Source organism: Anolis sagrei, chromosome 1 (genome assembly GCF_037176765.1).
Source record: "Anolis sagrei isolate rAnoSag1 chromosome 1, rAnoSag1.mat, whole genome shotgun sequence".
NCBI lineage: Eukaryota > Metazoa > Chordata > Lepidosauria > Squamata > Dactyloidae > Anolis > Anolis sagrei.
This window is the reverse complement of record NC_090021.1, coordinates 104190831-104211067: the sequence shown is the minus strand read 5'-3', so window position 1 is coordinate 104211067 and position 20237 is coordinate 104190831. Positions and strand designations below refer to the sequence as shown.

The following is a 20237-nucleotide window of genomic DNA, read 5'->3' as shown; positions in this document are numbered from 1 at the left end:
CAAGATAAAGGGAGTTTACAGAATATCCATACGAGAAAAGGAAGGCTCCAGTCTTTAAAGGTGTTGTAGAGCTTTCCGATATACAAATGTTGGGAGTATTACTGATAACAGACATTGGGAAAGTCATTTTTAAGACTCTAAGTCAGCAAATCTCCTCACAGCAGTGGCCAGAACTGTATCTGCGGAATCGGCAGTATCACAGCAGTGTCCATTCTAGGAATGTGATCTGACTACTGTGATATCATCATCTTCTTCATCTTTATTTCTTACCTGCCTCTCTCCATGTCAGAAAGGAACAGCAACATATTCAAATACAACATGAACCATCCGTTCAAAACACATAACATTATTTAAAAGAACATATGCATTTTAAACAAACAGTATATAGTTAAAATTCATAATTTTAAAATCATACAGATTTTGCTTTTGTTTGGTTGTATCCCATTACTGTAATGCATGTGAATTTGCCCTTGAAGAATATTCAGTCAGAGACCTTAGCTGATCCAAAGACTGGTTGCAGGGAGCACACCACTCTGCTAGTGGCCAATCTCTTTCCAGGTGCAATTAAAGTCCTATTTATGATCCATAAAGATCTATAAGACCTAGGTCATATCCAGCCTCTATATGACCATTTCTTCCTGTATGAGCCTTCACAAGTTCTAAACTCTTTAGTGAAGGCTATTCTTTTTCTCCCACCACTCTCAAAGGTATATTTTTTATAGAAACAGAAGAGAAGCTTTTATCTGGTTATTTTAAAACTATACAACTCCCTTCTGAGGATGGCTCCTTCCTGCTGAATTTTTGTGTCAAATGAACATCTTTTTGTTTAGTCGGGGAATTACTTTTTTTTTATAGTGCTGTACTATTTATATTATTTGCTTTTAAATCAATGTTTTACATAATTTTAATTCTGTACACAGTTTAATATTGGGTTGTTGTAGGTTTTTTGGGCTGCTTAGTATTATTTCAATCTTTTTTTAAGCTCCTTTTTGTATTCTGGCAAGCCCATTGAGTCACAATTTTGGCAAAAAGGTAGAAGATTAATAAAATAAAAATAGAATAACTGAACACACCTCCATAAATGTAGAAAGCTACTGAAGCACAATCCAGAATCAAATCTAAGAGAGCATTTTGCGATAGAACATTGTAGGCTGTTTTCAGAGTCTACATCATTTGCTGTACTTGGGTGCATTGTGTTTTAAGCACAACAAGAATATTATTCCAGATGTAGCAGACTGATAGATTTAATTAAAATACATTTCAAAGCAAAATTATACCTCTACTATGAAGGCTTTTCTTTCAGATTCACTTTCTATTTGCTTAATGGCTACATCTTTCCCTCGCCATTTTGCTTTGCAAACTACTCCAAAGGCTCCTCTTCCAACAACCTAAATAAAAAGAAAATTAGAAACATTGAGAAATTATAATTCCTACAATTCTGTTCTTAACATCACAAAAAGACAGAGTAAAATAGATCTCTACATTCAATTAGTCATGCACCTGTTAATTACCACACATTACTAATAGGGTGTTTCACCTGATGGATCTTGTGCTAGCTTGTCTTGAATAATTTCCACACTTATTTATTTTTTTATTTATCAATCAATTTTATATACTGCCACTCCCCGAAGGCTCGGAGCAGTTTACAATATACACATGTGATACATTACATATAAGATCAAGAAAAACTTTTGATCAACAAAATTCAAATGCCACCGTAAATAAATAAGTTTTACAAGCTCTACGAAAAGCAAGTAAATCTTGGAGATTTTGTTTGTAATCTGCTGAACAACAGATGCTTTGTGTACAGTAATCTCTTTCAGGGAAAACATTTTCATTTGTGCATTGTTTCCAGGACTATATGTGGGTGCAAGAGGTGGTAAGAAGAGGAAGAAAGAGGAACTTAGAAAATAACCTTGGAGTTATGTGTTCCCTTAGCCAGGAATATGTAAGGAGATGTTCAAGAAGATCACATTATCCACCTGAACACATGCAATATTACATGCAAGCATACATGGGATCTGAATTCGTTGCATCATCTAAGGATAGTGCGTCTCTTCTGAATGAATGCTTTGAGGAGGTAACAGGGTGGACTGGAGAAACAACCAATCTTTACACGAAGGAGATGCTTACAGTTAAGGGTCCTAATCTGGGGTTGGAGGTGTGTCATTCAGTCCTGGATGTATACCCTCTGAAAGGCTATGTTCAGAGTTTGGGAGTACATCTGGATCCATTATTCCAAAGAAGGGCCAAATAGATGTGATGGCCAGGACTGCTGACCATCAAAACTTTTGCTGTTAATTGTGCTCCTTCCTGGAGCTGGGGGACCTAAAGATGGTAGTGAACACACAGGTAGCTTCAAGGCAGTGTGTAGGACATTGGTCTATCTTTCAGTATTTCAAAGTGCAAAACATGGCAGCCAGATTAGTTTCTGGTGCATCTAGGAGTGATCATATTATACCTATATTAAAACCAATCCACCATTTGCCAATGAATTTCTGAACAAGTTACAAAGTATTGGCTGTTACCTTTAAAGTGGTATATAGTTTGGGTCTGAATTACTTGATAGTATCACTTTTTCTATATAATCCATCTTGTATACTCAAGTCTTCTGGGGGAAATGTACTTTGGTCAGCTGAGACAAGACTTGCAACTGTGAATCTGAGAACTTTTTCATCAGACACTCAGCAGAACATTTATTTTTTTATTGCAGTCCAGTAAGTAACTCTTTATCGTTACGTTACCACTGCTATCCCTAGTATGCCACTGACTAATACAGGGAAAGGATCTTTGGTTATCTGTATCTCTGATCATCACAATTCTAAATAGACTACGATGACTGGATTCCCCATTACCCGATACACCCACAATCAAACAGCATGGCGGACACTACACACAGATGCTCTGGACTGGTACAGAGAGAGCGATTCCCTCAACTTTTTCCTCCTCAACTTTTTCCAAACAGTTGCTAAGTTCTAAACTGGCTTCAGGCCTGCAGAAAAAATACACCCTGTTTCTCACGTCTAATACCAACTGAATCAGTCCAAGTGCATGCCCTATGCTGGTGTTTAGATCTTCCAATATGGCAACATAGCCCTCTCCTCTCCTCCTCTTGCATTCACACTGACTCACTTTCTCTTCTTGGTTGTAACAGAATGGATGAAGTCAAAAATGGTAACTTGTTCAATAACTTTTAAAATGTGCTATCTCTCTCACACACTCATTCCCCTCCTTGATGGAAGCTCCTATGCTCATCACTAACAGCATTTCAACTCAAAGAAGTAGCACAAGGAAGACTTTCATGTGACTCTTCCACTTCCACCTGTCTCCTGCTCAGACTGAAACAAAAGATGTTAGATTGGAAACCGAAAATCATAGCTCTGTCTGCGAGAAATGAAATGGTACACCATTCCAGGTCCTGGTAACAACTAGCTACGGTAGTTATCAAAGCAACTTTTCCCCTTCTTTCCGAGCACTGAACCAGCCTCTGTTTAAAGTAAACTTGAACACAAGTTTGCCAGATCTAATTATAAAACTCATCTCCTTTGCTGCACAGGCTAAAGAGATTCAATCACAGAGGACATTATTTTCACTGACATCTCATACAGAACTGTAGGTGTTCCTTCAACTGAAGCGTAGCCAGCTTTACCAACTTGATGCTCTTGACATTCAAATAAATTCAAGAAGATCATTTCTTGGATGTGTTTGATCAAGGATGTTGGTCTCCAAATCCAAGACTGACAAGGTGTTAATCTGAAACTGGAAGCTGTTTTTGCTCCATATGCAAGACAAGCAGCTTACTGAGAAATGATGCATCTACAGCTTGAGATGAAATGTTCTTTGTATTTGATTGAGTTCCATTTTCACACTTTTCTGCCATTACAAATTCCTACTTTATTCTGTTATGAATTTCATAGAACAGTGTTTGTGATATTTTGCCAGCAAACTGGTAGAGTACAGCTTATCTTTAAGCACCAATGAGCACACATTCAGGCCAAAGCCAAGTATTGACATACATACTGATTCTCTTTTGGTATCTCACAGATGGATGGAATATTTAATAACTACTTGCACTTTTATAGGCAAGAACAAAAGTTGATCAAGGATGCAATAAATAAGTATGTGTCCTACCAGCAATGTACATCTAGTAGTTACTGACTGGCCATTTCATTCCAGTCTTTCGTTCTTCATAAGAGGAATTTTTGTTGTAAATTTCTATTTGTTTTCATTGTTGTTAAGTCAGTTGTAAGTGGCAGTGGGTCACAGGCTTAAGGACAGATGAGGGTAGGTCCAAATACTTATGCTTCCTTATGAAATAATAGCTCAGTCAGGGGCTCTGGTACATCCCACGGCCCTAAGTTCACTGCTAATCTAACCTGAGTTTCATAAATGCATATCTTGTGCTGGTCTGGATGTCACATAAAAAGAAGCATGATGGTAAAAAAAATAGCCTCGGGTTTGAGAAGTCAGAATAAAACTCACTGCCTTTCATTATTAATTATGCTGGCCAGATGTGATGGGAATTTATGTGTAACAACAAGTGGAAGACTGATCAATTCCTATCCTTACATGAGAAAAAATGGGAGAACTGTCAGCTATCATGTCCATTTGTGTTCATACTCGAAACCAATGGTTTACTACAGTTTTCCTTCACTTATGTGCAACTGAAGTTCCATAAATGTAGGATGCTAACACAAGAAAATATACCCATAGGCTTTATACTCGCTCCCTTCTAATGCCTTCCGTCAAGAACTCTCTGGAATATATAAAATGATGTAGCCTAAGGTTGCTCATGACTAACATAAAACAGGTTTTCAATTATATTCTATGTGACTACAAATTGCCAACCCTCCAGTTAAAATATAAAGATATACAACATACCACTTGAGGTTGCTTTGTTGTTGCTGTTGCATGTGTGCTTCCAAGTCATTTTGGGCCAATGGTGACCCTATCACATGGTTTCCTTGCCAAGATTTGTTTTTCTGCCATTGACTGGGGGCCCTTCCACGCAGCCCTATATCCCAGAATATCAAGGCAGGAAATCCCACATTATCTGAGTGTTCACCCAGATAACCCAGATCAAAGCAGATATTGTAGGATTTCCTGCCTTGATATTCTGGGATATAGGGCTGTGTGGAAGGGCACAGCCTTGGTCTGAGGCTGAAATAGTGCTCTAGGTCATTTTGTGGGTTTAGTGGTCAAGTGAGGATTTTCAGACCCTGGCCTTCAAAGTCATAATCCAAAATTCAAAACACTACATCATGTTTGCTTTGAACACATCGCTTGAAAAATAACTAAACCTGCTGTAGAAAAACAGCAGTCTCTTAAAAAGTGTGGTTGAAGTCTTTCATGGCTTTTATTTGTTTGATGCATACCTTTAGGGAATACTCAGGTCCTTTATGTGAGCCAAATCTCCACAGGTTACCCTGAGATTTAAAATTAAGACCAGGTTTCTGGACGGGCACTTGAAAAAGTGTATTGGTTTTATTGTTTTGTTATATTTTACCTCTTGTTTCTCTACTCACTAACTGATAAGAAGTGACCCAATAATATCCCTAAAAACTTCATACCTTCTACACTGCCATATAATCCAGATCATCAAAGCAGATAATCCAGATTATCTGCTTTGAACTGAATTATATGAGTCTACACTGCCATATAATCCAGTTCCAAGCAGGTAATCTGGATTTTATATGGCAGTGTAGAGGGAGCCTGAGTTTGCCAGATCTGACTCTAAATAACTTTTGAGTCCTGGTTTCTCTCAAAAATCTGTCCATATTTGAGTAGGGATGTGATTTGAATTCTAATGTATTTATTTATTTCTTATGTCCAGTGGTCCTCTCATCTTCACTAAGGAGTGAGAAGTACCAAGAAGTTGTACTTAGGGGTGGGATGCAGGAGAAAAAGACCATTTCCTGAATAACACTGGCGTCCTGATAGCAATGTGCAGTGCAGTCCTCTACATATTTCTTCATGGATTTTGTCCCAAGCAAGGACTTAAAGCAGGCATGGGTAAACTCTGGCCCTCCAGTAGCTGTTAGGAATTATGGGAGTTGGAAGTCCAAAATATCTGGAGAGCCAAAGTTTGCTTATGCCTGACGTAAGGAATAGTTTTGGGGAGCATCTAAATAAAGTAGAGGAAATGCAGTTTGACATCACTTTAGCTGTCATGACTCAGTGCTCTGGAATGATGGGAGATTTGGTTTTACTAGGCCTTCTCTGCCAAAGAGTGATGGCTCCTCACCAAACCACAACTCCCAGTACTAAATAAAATAGCCTTTAGTACTCTCTCCCAAAGGAGATCAGAATGGCCCAATTGCTGTCCTCCTTTAGGAAGCAAATAAAAACCTTAAAAAACCCATAACCCAGGCTCATGGAGATGTGAATGGTCAAAAATCTGGCCTTATGAAATAAGAATTTAATATTGCCATGGCTTTTAATCATGTTTTTATTGATACTGTTTTTAATTTGCTATTATTGTTTCACTTGTGATTTGTATGATTGTTGAATGTGCTGTTAATTTATTGCAGTCGTCTTATTGTTTAGTTATTATTAGTTTATATTGATGTTGTTTTATTTATTGTGTCGACTGATTTGTTGTTTTTCTGTTTTTATTATGACACTGAATGTTTACCACTTTTGATGGAAACCAGAGTCCCCATGGGGAGATGGGGTGGGAGAGAAATAAAGTTTTGCTTATTTACTTATTTGAGTCAAGGTAGTTAAAGTGATGGGAAGCTGCATTTGTTCCGTGGTGTAGTATATACATCCTTTGAAATCAATATGAACGGTGGCAATGTCTATGGGCCCTTCCACAAAGCCATATAACCCAGAATATTAAGGCAGAAAATCCCACAATATCTGCTTTCAACTGGTATGTATGGCAGTGTGGACTCACACAACCCAGCTCAAAGCAGATATTGTGGGATTTTCTGCCATGATATTCTGGGATAGAGGGCTGTGTGGAAGGCCTGGAGTCCACATTGTTTTATATTTCAGTTCAAAGCAGATAATGTGGGATTTTATTTAGCTATTGCAGAAGGGGACCAGAATCTCAAGGCAGAAAATCTCACAATATGTGAACTGGGTTATCTGAGTCCACACTGTTAATATATCCCAGTTTAAAGCAGATGTGGGATTTTATGTAGCTGTGAGGAAGGGGCTTCACAATATAATTGCAGAAAATCCCACAACATCTGCTTTGACTCGAGTTATCCGAGAGCCCTTCCACACAGGCCTATATCCCAGAATATCAAGGCAGGAAATCCCACATTATCTGAGTGTGGACTCAGATAACCCAGTTCAAAGGAAATACTGTGGGATTTTCTGCCTTGATATTCTGGGATATAGGGCTGTGTGGTAGGGCCCCCAAAATATCAAGGCAGGAAATCCCACAATATCTGCTTTGAACTGGAATATATGGCAGTGTGGACTCAAGATAACCCAGTTCAAAGCAGATATTGTGGGATTTCCTGCCTTGATATTCTGGGTTATATAGCTGTCTGGAAGGGCCCTGAGTCCAGACTGTCTTATAACCAAAGCAGATAATGTGGGATTTTCTTCAGTTGTGTGGAAGGGGCCTAGTCCTCACCTCTGGCGAACACCAGTGGTCACCAACCTTGGGGGTTTGGGACTTCATCTCCCAGAATCCCTCAGTGCTGTCCTGGATGTTTGGGGCTGCTGGGAGCTGAAGTCCGGACCACCTGGAGGGCCGAAGTTTGCCCGTGCCTGAGCGAAGGCCATACAATGCAGTGCCGGTGGGGCCTTAGGCTTGAGTCCCTCGAGTGTTTTGGACTTCGTCTCCCAGAATGCCCCAGTGCTGTCCTGGCTGGCCGGGGCTCCTGGGAGTTGAAGTCCCCCAAGGCTGGGCGCCCCAACGCCCGGCGCGGCCCAGGACCTCACCTCTTCCACCTCGATGGCTTTGTAGTCGATCTCCTCGAAGTTGAGCACGGGCTGGGTGTCAATCATGTCCGCGGGGCCGGCCGAAGACATCCCTCCGCCCGCCGAAGAGGCTCCTCCGCCGGGCCGGCTTCACCGGAGGCCCATGGCCCCGCGGGCTCGGCGTGAAGCGGGGAGGGCGAGGGCCGCTCCTCCGCCGGGCCTGTGCCCTGCTCCCCGGCCTCTTCCCGCTACTGCCTGCGAGGCCCAGGCGGAGCCATGGCTGGCGGCGGAGGAGGCAAGGAAGCCAGCGGCCCTCCTCTTCCTCCTGCCCGCCCGCTTCCCGGAGCCGCCCCGCCCCCTCCCCCCGCCCTCCCACGAAGGAGGGAGGCTCAGCCGGGCACCACCCCGCTGCTAGGCCTCAAGGCGGTGGGATCCCGGGTGGGAGCTCTCGTCTGGGGAGGCAGCAGCACTCTTCGGCAAGGGAAACGGGGGGCCCTATAGGACTACAGCCCCCAGGATCCCATAGCAATAGACCTTGGCATTCGGGAGTTTTGGTTGCTGGGATTTATAGTTCACCTATAATCAGAGATAAATGCAAGGCTGGGGTGAAAATTGCTGGAAGAAACCTTAACAACCTTAGATATGCAGATGATACCACTTTGATGGCTGAAAGCGAGGAGGAGCTGAGGAGCCTTCTAACCAAGGTGAAGGAAGAAAGTGCAAAAGCTGGGTTGCAGTTAAACATCAAAAAAACCAAGACTATGGCAACAAGAATGATTGATAACTGGGAAATAGAGGGAGAAAATGTGGAGGCCGTGACAGGCTTTGTATTTCTAGGTGCAAAGATTACTGCAGATGCAGACTGTGGCCAGGAAATCAGGAGACACTTCGTGGGAGGAGAGCAATGACCAATCTCGATAAAATAGTGAAGAGTAGAGACATCACACTGGCAACGAAGTTCCGCATAGTTAAAGCAATGGTATTCCCTGTAGTAACCTACGGATGTGAGAGCTGGAGCATAGGGAAGGCTGAGCGAAGGAAGATAGATGCTTTTGAACTGTGATGCTGGAGGAAAGTTCTGAGAGTGCCTTGGACCGCGAGAAGGTCAAACCAGTCCATACTTCAGGAAATAAAGCCCGACTGCTCATTGGAGGGAAGGATAGTAGAAGCAAAGATGAAGTACTTTGGCCACATCATGAGAAGACAGGAAAGCTTAGAGCTGGGGTCCTCAAACTTTTTAAACAGAGAGCCAGGTCATAGTCCCTCAAACTGTTGGAGGGCCGGATTATAATTTGATAAAAATTTGAATATGAATTAATTCCTATGCACACTGCACATATCTTATTTGTAGTGCAAAAACCCTTTAAAACAATACAATAATTAAAACGAATAACAATTTAAACAAATATAAACTTATTAGTATTTCAATGGGAGGTGTGGGCCTGCTTTTGGCTGATGAAATAAGGTTGTTGTTGTTGTTGTTGTTGTTGTGTGCTTTTAAGTCATTTCAGACTTAGGTTGACCCTGAGTGAGGGCCGCGTAAATGACCTTCGGGGGCTGTATCTGGCCCCTGGGCCTTAGTTTGAGGACTCCTGGCTTAGAGAAGACAATGATGCTGGGGAAAATGGAAGGAAAAAGGAAGAGGGGCTGACCAAGGGCAAGATGGATGGATGGCATCCTTGAAGTGACTGGCTTGACTCTGAAGGAGCTGGGGGTGGTGACGGCCAACAGGGAGCTCTGGTGTGGGCTGGTCCATGAGGTCACGAAGATTTGGAAACGATTGAACAAGAAACAACAACTGCAATCGGAGAGCATTCTGAACCCCACCGAGAGAATTGGGCCAAACTTCCCACACAGAACCCTCATGACCAACAGAAAAGCCCTGGCAGTTAAAAGTGTTGTCAAAGTATCAATTCCCCACTGTGTAGATGCGCCGAGGGAGTGCTACTGTCCTCATCGTTAAATATTTTAATAACTGTTTCAATAATCATTATGTGTGTTTATATAATTTATGCACATTTTTATACAAGATGTAACTGGTGGGTTATGTTAACATTTAATTTTTGTTCAATTTTGTCGTAGCTTTTGTTTACTTTTGGTATTTGAATAGTTTGTTTTTGTATTCTCTTTAAGAATGTGTTTTAGCATTACATATTTGCCATTTTTTTTTGTTGGAATCCACCCTGAGTCCCCTCGGGGAGAGAGGGCAGAATACAAATAAAGTTTTATTATTATATTGTTATTACTCTCCGCTAGCACTGAATGGAAGCCAACGGTGCCAGAGGGGTAAATCCTGTACAACTAATGCAGTTTGAATTGATAACATGGGTTAGAGCCCTTCCAGATAGCCATATAACCCAGAATATCAAGGCAGAATAACCCACAATACCTGCTTTAAACTAGGGGTCCTTCCAGGCCCTATATCCCAGGATCTGATCCCAGGTTTTCTCTTTAATAATAATAATAATAATAATATTGACCTCACAGTCGTGTTAAAAAACAGAGTATGGATAGTTGATATTCCAATACCAGGCAACAGAAGGATTGAAGAGAAACAACTGGAAAAGCTGACACAATATGAGGATTTAAAGATCGAACTGCAGAGACTGGCACAAACCAGTAAAGGTGATCCCAGTGGTGATTGGCACACTGGATGCAGTGCCTAAAGACCTTGGCCTGCACTTAAACACAATCAGCGCTGACAATATTACCATCTGCCAGCTGCAAAGGTCCATCCTACTGGGATCTGCATGCATTATTCGCTGATGCATCACACAGTGGGAAGTGTCCAACGTGTCATCCAATATAACAGCCAGAGTGATCTTGTTTGCTGTGGACGCATCTTGTTGTGTTTCAAATAATAATAATAATAATAATAATAATAATAATAATAATACTAATCATCATCATCACCTTTCTTTATAACCCGCCCTATCTCCCCAGGAGGACTCAGGGCATTTCCCAAACAAAAAGTGGCAAACATTCAATGCCATACAAAAACCAACTGACAGAGGGTTGCTATGAGTTTTCTGGGCTGCATGGCCATGCTCCTGGACCAGAAGCATTCTGGAATATGGCTATACATCCCGGAAAACTCACAGCAACCCAGTGATTCTGACCATGAAAGCCTTTGACAACACATCAAACAGATAGGCAAACCAAATCAAAACAATAAGTAAAACATCAATATAAACATATAATAACAAAAAAGTACTTAAAACAAACACTGCCCTCTATCCCACACTGCTCTCTATCCCAGAATATCAAGGCAGAAAATCCCACAATGTTTGCTTTGAACTAGATTATCTGAGTCCACACTCAGATAATGTGAGATTTTCTGCCTTGATATTCTGGGATAGAGGGTTGTGTGGAAGGGACCCAAGTCTTATGCAATCATAAGAGTTTTAGTTTTACCAGGTCTTCAGCTTTCTCTGCTCAAGAGTGCTGCTGCCTCACCCAACTATAGATCCCAGGATTCCATAGAATCAAGCCATAGCGGTTAAAAGTGGTATAAAACTGCTCTCTAACGAGCAGTGGACATATGTGATAAAGAGCATGATAAAAGGGCACCAGAGTTCAAAAATATTGACAAATTGGACAGTGTCCAGAGGAGGGTGACTAAAATGATCAAAGGTCTGGAGACCATGCCCTATGAGTAGCGTCTGAAAGAGCTGGGCATGTTTAACCTGCAGAAGAGAAGGCTGAGAGGAGACATGATAGCCATGTATAAACATGTGAAAGGGTGTCAGAAGGAAGAGGGATCAGGCTTGTTTTCTTCTGCCCTTTAGATTAGGACTTGAGGCAATTGATTCAAATGACAGGAAAGGGGATTCCACCTGAATGTTAGGAAGAATTTCCTGACTGTAAGAGCTGTTCAGCAGTGGAATTGTCTGCATCCGAGTGTAGTGGAAGTTCCTTCCTTGGAGGCTTTTAAACTGAGGCTGGATGGCCATCTGCCAGCAGTGCTTTGATTGTGCTTTTCCTGCATGGCCCATGCAGTCTCTTCCAACTCTATTATTCTGTGATTCTAATTCCAGGGTATAGATGCACCCAAGACCCCCCCACCACACACACACAACTCCCCCAATAAAGATTATTAAAAAAAGAAAGATCCCCCCCCCCCCCGGGTTCAGCACTTGCCTGGGGAGCAAGCTTGTAGAAAGAATAGTTTTAGTTCTTTGTCCTGTTTCCATGACCAAAATGCTGGATACAAGCCTTTTACCATTTTTGATATCATAGAATCATAGATAGGAAAATGATGGAAAGAATAATCTAATTTAATTTTAATATATTTTATCAGTGTGTTTTAACCATGTTGTATCTGGCCTCAAGCTGTGAGGAGAGACATTTAACAAATGAATAATAATAATAATAATAATAATAATAATAAGCTCCTGCAAGAAGATCACACAGACAGACTACAAGCAGAGGCATAACATCGTTGCTCAGATTATTCATTGGAACTTGTGCCACAAATACCATCTCCCTTTGAAAAAGGACTGGTGGGATCACAAGCCTGAAAAGGTTACAGAAAATGAACATGTCAAACTACTCTGGGACTTCCGAATTCAGACTGCCAGAGTTTTGGAGCACAATACTCCTGACCTCACGATCATGTTAAAAAACCAAGTATGGATCGCCAATGTTGCAATCCCAGGTGACAGAGAAACAACTGGAAAAGCTGACATGATATGAGCATTTAAATACTGAACTGCAAAGACTCTGGCACAAACCAGTCAATGTGGTCCCAGTGGTGATGGGCTCACTGGATGCAGTGCCTAAAGACCTTGGCCTGCACTTAAACACAATTGGCACTGACAAAATTACCATCTGTCAGCTGCAAAAGGCCACCCTACACGCATCTGCACACATTATTCACCATACATCACACAGTCCTAGACACTTGGGAAGTGCCCGACGTGTGATCCAATACCACAGCCAGTATAGTGATCTTATTTACTGTATACTAATCTTGTTATGCTTCAAATTATTATTATTATTATTATTATTATTATTCTGACACAAAAGCACTGTATGTCACAGCAAATGAGATCTATATGCTGGATTTCATATCAAAAAAATCATAAGTTGAACACTTCCCAAGCGCCTAGGACTGTGTGATGTATTTTCGAATGAGGCGCGCAGATCCAAGTAAGGTGGCCTTTTGCAGTTAGTAGATTGTGATTTTGTAGATGTTTATTGTTTCCAAATGCCAGCTGAGATCTTTTGGCACGGCACCCAGGCTCCAATGACCACTGGGACCACCTGTACTGTTTATACCAGAGCCTTTGCAGTTCAATTTTGAGATCTTGATAGCGGCTAAGTTTTTCCTGTTGTTTTTCCTCAATGTAGCTGTTACCTGGTATGGCGACATCAATAATCCTGACTTTTTTCTTTTCCACAATCATGATGTCTGGTGTATTGTGTTCCAAAACTTTGTCAGTCTGGATTCGAAAATTTAATTGTTGTTGTTGTTGTTGTTATTATTATTATTATTATCATCATTATTACACAACTTCTCATACAGCAATATTTTCCATACAAACAGCTTTATTTTAGAAAGAGCTGCATGGTCTTTTACTTCAAAGCCTCCTAGGTAACTTAACAAAACTCACTAAAATGTTCTACCGCTGAGTTGCCATTAGTGCAAAAAGATTGCATGATGTTCATATTTATGAAATATTTTTCTTAATTTACATTTTCCCTTCATTATCTAATCTCATTGAATACTACCCCATAATTGCTTCTCCTTTGGCATTCTTACTTTTTTTGGACAAGTTTTGTTAATAAGGTTACAAGAATAATGTTTCCTTAATTTTCTTGTATAAATGTTTGCACAGCTTGTCTGTTTTCAGTTTAAAGGAGGTATTTGTATTATTTTCTGCACAAAGGTGATGTTTAGCATCATTATAGTGGTTGACAAATGCTGATGCACATCTGCTTACACATCTAATCTAGATAATGAGTATCAATTACACATCTGCTTGCGCCTCTAACATAGATAATGAATTGCAATTTAGAGAAGGAAGTAGTACTTGTGGGCCAGCACCTTACAATATGAGTGTACATAGTTCTGTGAGACAGAATGACTCTTGCATAAATATGGGTATATAAAAGTAAAAGTGTTACCTGAGCAATTTGTGCATAAATAACTAGATTGCTGTGTGATGTGGGAAATTGTTGAATCTGTACAAGTATCACTTATCTGAAATGCTTAGGACCTGAAGTGTTTTGGATTTCAGATTTGTTTGGATTTTGAAGTACCTGTGTGATCTCTTGGACAATGGATCTAAGTTAAAACATACATTTAATAGATGTTTTATATACAGCTTACACTCATAGCCTGAATATAATTTTATGTTCAATATTTGTAATAGTTTTGTGCATGAAACAATGTTTGTGTGCATTTAATCATCAGAAAGCAAAGGTGGACAATTTTGGATTTTGAAGCATTTTAGATCCCAGATTCCAGATAAGGGATGCTCAACCTGCATCAAAGCGAAAGAATGGGGCAACTATTCGAGTGGGAGAGGCATGGCTGAGGTCTTCTTGCGTTTTAGCAAAAAACTTGTATACATGAACACTATACAATACATGGAGGAGCAATAGTGGGGAACATCCCCCCCCAATAATTTTCACTTTTATTATTATGAGATGATTATGATTTATGACCCATATAACTGTGAGAGCTGTTCAGCAATGGAACTCTCTGCCTCAGAGTGTGGTGGAGGCTCCTTCTTTGGAGGCTTTTAAGCAGAGGCTGAATGGACATCTGTTGGGGGTGCTTTGAATGTGACTTTCCTGCTTCTTGGAAGGGGGAGGGGTTTGCACTGGATGGCCCACAAGGTCTCTTCCAACTCTTATGATTTTATGATTGAACTCATAAACCAAGTGACCTCGAAATGCTTCATGTTCTCACTGACCAGATGGCACAGGTATAGTGTTGAAGACTTTATTGGTTCAAGGCAAATAAGTAGCTGAACAACATACATCTTGCTTCCTCATAGACTTCATTCAAGGTTTCTCATTGTATATTTGGGACTTCATACCATACCGGGGTGGGGGGTGGCGGGTGGGAATGGGGGAAATTGTCTTCTTTACCGTCGTGTTTCTTTCTGGTCTGTTGATAAGGAAAACTGATAATATATCCACCCCATGTCTGTTTCTACAGTAATTCTCCGCATTCTGAACTATCTCATTGGCGAGTGTAGTCTCCATCCATACCACTTTAAAAATTAAAAGGGGAATCCTCAGAATTGTAGAAATCTGAAATCGAGATCTAAAGAAGGGGAAAATATAGCAACAGCAAAATGGTGATATGTCAAAATTGTGCGATTCCTGAAGAATACATTCATTTTAAAAAAATCGTAAAAGTTCAATTCAAGGGGATTAATGCCAAGAAAAGGAGCATCAAAGCACATTTTGAGACAGTCCACAGGAACACTCACAATTTGACATCAAGTTTTCATACCATGTTAAAATATGCACATTTAGCTGTTTCATTCAGGGCTTCTCATTCTATACACTGCACATTTCAAAGTGCTGGTTATGACTCTTAAAGCCCTAGGCATAGGTCCAGGTTGTTTGGCCGACCTTGTATGAATCTGTCCGGGCCCTGAGATTTTAAGGAGAGGTCCTTCTCTCAGTCTCACCTCAATTGCAAGTTCAGTTGGGGGGAACAAGAGCCAGCTTTCCTTCTTGGAGGCTGCCCCTTGACTCTGGAAATCCCTCTGGAAAGCCACCCTTCAGAGAGAGGGGAAAGATATAAATAAAACTTCTCCTACTACTATTCCTTCCTCCTCCTCCTCTTCTTCTTCAGGAGGCCAGAATGGCTCCCTCCCTGCTGTCCTTCTGGTGGTAGGCTAAAACCTTTTTCTTCAGACAGGCTTTTAAAGAAGAAGGTTTTTAAGATTGTCAGGGGCTGCTGTGTTTTTAACTTTGAATATGTTTTGATGGATTTGTAACAGATTTTTTTTAGTATAGGTAAAGGTAAAGGTAGTCCCCTGACATTAAGTCCAGTCATGTCTGACTCTGGGGTGTGGTGCTCATCTCCATTTCTAAGCCGATTTTTTTTAGTATAGTTTGTGTTTAATTCTGTTTTAATTTTTCTATATTAGTATATTTTCAATTCTGTGCTAATGTTTTTATGTCAAAGCGCTTTGAGTCCCCCCTGGGGAGAAAGAGCGCAGTGAAATAAGAATAAGAATGACAACAACGCCAATAAGTAAATTTGTGTCCATGGGAGCATGCTAGCCTCATTTTTTGCTCATCTTAAGCAATGAATGAGATAACATCCTGGGAGTGCATAGGCTAAAAACATAATTAAGAGCAAATCATCATTAAAGGACATAGGGTAATTTATCTTACCCTTCAAAGCATCTCTGATCATGGACATAGAAAACTGTCCCCTGACTGTTGAGGGTGAATGAATTATGACATGATTTCAATACACAATTCTATTAAGACTAAACCTGGCTCCCTGTATCCATGGATTCTGCATACAAGCAGTCCCAAAGTTATAAACATGGTAGGTTCTGTAGGTTTGTTTCTAAGTTCAATTGGTTTGTAAGTGGGAACAGGCACATTTTAAAGTGTAACTCCATCAAAAAACAACAACAACATGTATTTTAAAGCTTTGGATAGCATAGGAAAGGGCTAACACCCCTCTGGGTGTTTCTTTTGCTGTTTGTGCCCCCTTCACAAGATTTCGCATGACTTTCTGTCCCTGTGAAAATTGGATTTTGAAAAAAATGGCTTGTGGAAACAAGGATTGGTGATAAAGCTTCAGCAGAGGTTTCCTTTCCAAGGAGTAGATTTCTCTCACTTCCTGTTCTCTCAACCCCATCCTTAACTGTAAGATGTTTGTAGGTGGGATGTTTGTAACTCAGGGACTGTCTGTACATGGATTCAACCATCTGAGGCTTTTTTTAAATAAAAAAAAGCAACCCTTGATTTTGTCTTTATATAAAGGTATATCTTTTTACTATGTCATTGCATGTAATAGAACTTGGGCATACATGGATTTTGGTATCCATGGGTTGTCCTGGAACTAAAACCACAGCAGATAGCAGAAGCCCACTGTACTGTTTCTGTCTTTTTGAGTATAGTAGACTGGTCCATTCAGGACTTACCTTGATCTGTTTTGTGTTTAGCTTTCGGTGGGGCTCCCAATCCATTTTCATCTCAACCTCCCGAAATTGGAAGGCCAGATATTTGTTTTCTCATTTTGTTTTGATGTTCATTTTGGGGGGGGGGGGGACTTCATAGGCCCAAAGCACCCGGGTCTATGGGTGCAGGCTTTGGGCCTATGTACCTGGGCCCTGCAGGGCCTGCAGCTGAGCACCAAGTAAGGAGTGTTCCTTACTTGGTGCTTGGCTGCAGGCCCTGCCAGGCCTGGAAGTGTATGCCCAAAGCCTGCACCCATTAGCCCGGTCGCTCCTTACTCAGCGCATGGGTGCAGGCACCCCCAGAGCTTTGGGTCTACATGCCCGGGCCTGGCAAGGCCTGCAGAGCTCCTTACTCAGCACTCAACTGCAGGCCCTGCGAGGTCCCAGTGCATAGGTCCAAAGCCTGCACTCACAGGCCCAAACCACCTGGGCCTATGGGTGCAGGCTTTGTGTCTACACACCCGGGCCTGCAGCCGAGTGCCAAGTAAGGAATGCTTCTTACTTGGCACTCGGCTGCAGGCCCTGCCAGACCCCTACAATCCATCCCAAAGGCAGGCCGACCTGCTTTTCGTATTATTTGCATTTTTGTTTTCAGGAGTGCCTTTCCATTTTGTGCCATCCGAATGGATGGAACAAAACAGAAACACAAATGGGACAAATTTCAGGCCCATGACTAGAATATAGTAATTGTGATGCTTCTGATTACATCCTAATATTGCCACTCATTATCTGTATTAGGCACACTTGTAATTAGCTAGAACAATTACACTAATTGGAATTATTTCTAACTAAAGTAAGGCCATTGAAATTAATAAGGTTTACAAGTAGTAAGTAGCATTCCATTTCATTCATTCTACTCTGGTTGGGCCTCAAATAGATTTTGCTGTGAGACAACCCAAGCTGTTCACTTAGCTTTCTTTGTTAATAATTCTTACCAACCAACCTGGTAACAAGCTACACATATTTTTCCTGCTTTTTTGTCGTGTCAGAGCAACCAGTCCATTATATATTACATTTCTAACAGAACAAGCAAACAGACAGAAAAATACACAACTTGTGAGTTTGGTAGTTGGTTAAATGTCCTTTGACCACTATCTGGCCACTTGGAGTGCCTCTGGTGTTGCTGCAAGAAGGTCCTCCATTGTGCATGTGGCAGGGCTCAGGTTGCATTGCAGCAGGTGGTCAGTGGTTTGCTCTTCTCCACACTCGCATGCCGAGGATTCCACTTTGTAGCCCCATTTCTGAAGGTTGGCTCTGCATCTCGTGGTGCCAGAGCACAGTCTGTTCAGCGCCTTCCAAGTCGCCCAGTCCTCTGTGTGCCCAGGGGGGAGTCTCTCATTTGGTATCAGCCATTGGTTGAGGTGCTGGGTTTGGGCCTGCCACTTTTGGACTCTCGCTTGCTGAGGTGTTCCAGCTAGTGTCTCTGTAGATCTTAGAAAACTATGTCTAGATTTAAGTTGTTGGCATGCTGGCTGATATCCAAACAGGGGATGAGCTGGAGATGTCTCTGCCTTGGTCCTTTCACTATTGGCTGCTACTTCCCGGCGGATGTCAGGTGGTGCAATGCCGGCTAAGCAGTGTAATTTCTCCAGTGGTGTGGGGCGCAGACACCCCGTGATAATGCGGCATGTCTCATTAAGAGCCACATCCACTGTTTTAGTATGATGAGATGTGTTCCACACTGGGCATGCATACTCAGCAGCAGACTAGCACAGCGCAAGGGCAGATGTCTTCACTGTATCTGGTTGTGATCCCCAGGTTGTGCCAGTCAGCTTTCGTATGATATTGTTTCTAGCACCCACTTTTTGCTTGATGTTCAGGCAGTGCTTCTTGTAGGTAAGAGCACGGTCCAAAGTGACTCCCAGGTATTTGGGTGCGCTGCAGTGCTCCAGTGGGATTCCTTCCCAGGTGATCTTCAGAGCTTGGGATGCTTCTCTGTTCTTGAGATGAAAGGCACATGTCTGTGTTTTAGATGGGTTAGGGATCAGCTGGTTTTCCCTGTAGTAGGCAGTAAGAGCACGTAGAGCTTCGGAGAGCTTCTGTTCTACAGTCTCAAAGCTCCCTGCTTGAGCAGTAATGGCACGATCATCAGCATAGATGAAACTCTCTGTCCCTTCTGGCAGTGGCTGGTCATTTGTGTAGATGTTGAACATGGATGGAGCAAGCACGCTCCCCTGAGGCAGGCCATTCTTCTGTTTCCGCCATCTGCTTCTCTGGCCCTGGAACTCAACAAAAAAGCTCCTGTTTTGTAGCAGGTTTCCTATGAGGCGGGTGAGGTGGTAGTCCTTTGTGATATTATACATTTTTCTCAGGAGGAGGCGGTGGTTGACAGTATCATAGGCTGCTGCCCCCTATTTATTTATTTACTTTATTTTTATCCTGTCTCAAGGTGGATAAAATATCGGGACTCAAGGTGGCTAATATTTGGTATTCCGCAAAAAGGTGAAGACCTGGCTGTTTGTGCAGGCGTTTGAGTAATTTAGTGCAATCTGGTAATGGAACATAGGAATGGAACAATGGACGACGAATCTGGACTACGCTTGGATGATGAGAAGATTGGGTACGGTTGTTTTTTGTAATAATTGTGCATTGTAATTGCTTATTGGTAATTTATGGATAAAGTGTTAAGTCAATTGTTATATGTTGTATGGAACCACTGCTGTTTCTACTGTTTCTACTGTTTGTGAACCGCTGTGAGTCGCCTTCGGGCTTGAGATACAGCGGTATATAAGCAAAGTAAGTAAATAAATAAATAATATAGACCAACGCTAAGTATAATAATATGAATATATTAAAATATTCAAATATCAATATATTAAAAACCAGCAAACCATTTATATCATTAAACCACTACACATAAAAATATCAACATGCTTTAAAACTCCACACCCTCCCCAATGTCCCAGTCATAATTTTTAGTCAATGAATGGTATGACATCCCGAGAGTGCTCAGGCTAAAAGCATAATTTAAGGAAACTGGCAAATCATAATGGAGGGAAGCAGGCTAATTTTTCCCAGGCTTTGTGCCCCTGCTCTTAAGAGAGCATAGCAAGAGATTATTCTATGTACCTCTACTTTGTTTTTAAATATTTGAAAACCGCAATGTCAAGTTTATTGTGCTGCAAAAAACAAATTTTAAATAAAGTTTATCTTTGAGTCTCAAAACATATGTCCAAATCATTAAGAAAG

General features: G+C 41.4%; 1 protein-coding gene and 1 long non-coding RNA gene across 5 annotated transcripts in view; one reads left to right on the top strand and one right to left on the bottom strand.

Annotated features, from left to right (window-relative positions):
• Window positions 1-8222, bottom strand: part of MAP3K7 (mitogen-activated protein kinase kinase kinase 7) — a 47477-nt gene extending 39255 nt beyond the window's left edge. For 3 of the 4 annotated variants that reach the window (XM_060753042.2, XM_060753043.2, XM_060753045.2), the window contains exons 1-2: window positions 7903-8222; window positions 1278-1388 (exon numbers count right to left, since the gene is read on the bottom strand). In XM_060753042.2, the coding sequence (XP_060609025.1) occupies window positions 1278-1388; window positions 7903-7992 (201 nt within the window). In that variant the 5' untranslated portion in view covers window positions 7993-8222. The remainder of the gene's footprint in view (window positions 1-1277; window positions 1389-7902) is intronic. The other variant, XM_060753044.2, reaches the window with a different exon arrangement.
• LOC132760803 (uncharacterized) overlaps window positions 1-20237 on the top strand; it is a 196826-nt gene that overhangs the window by 245 nt on the left and 176344 nt on the right. The gene's annotated exons all lie outside the window — the stretch shown is intronic.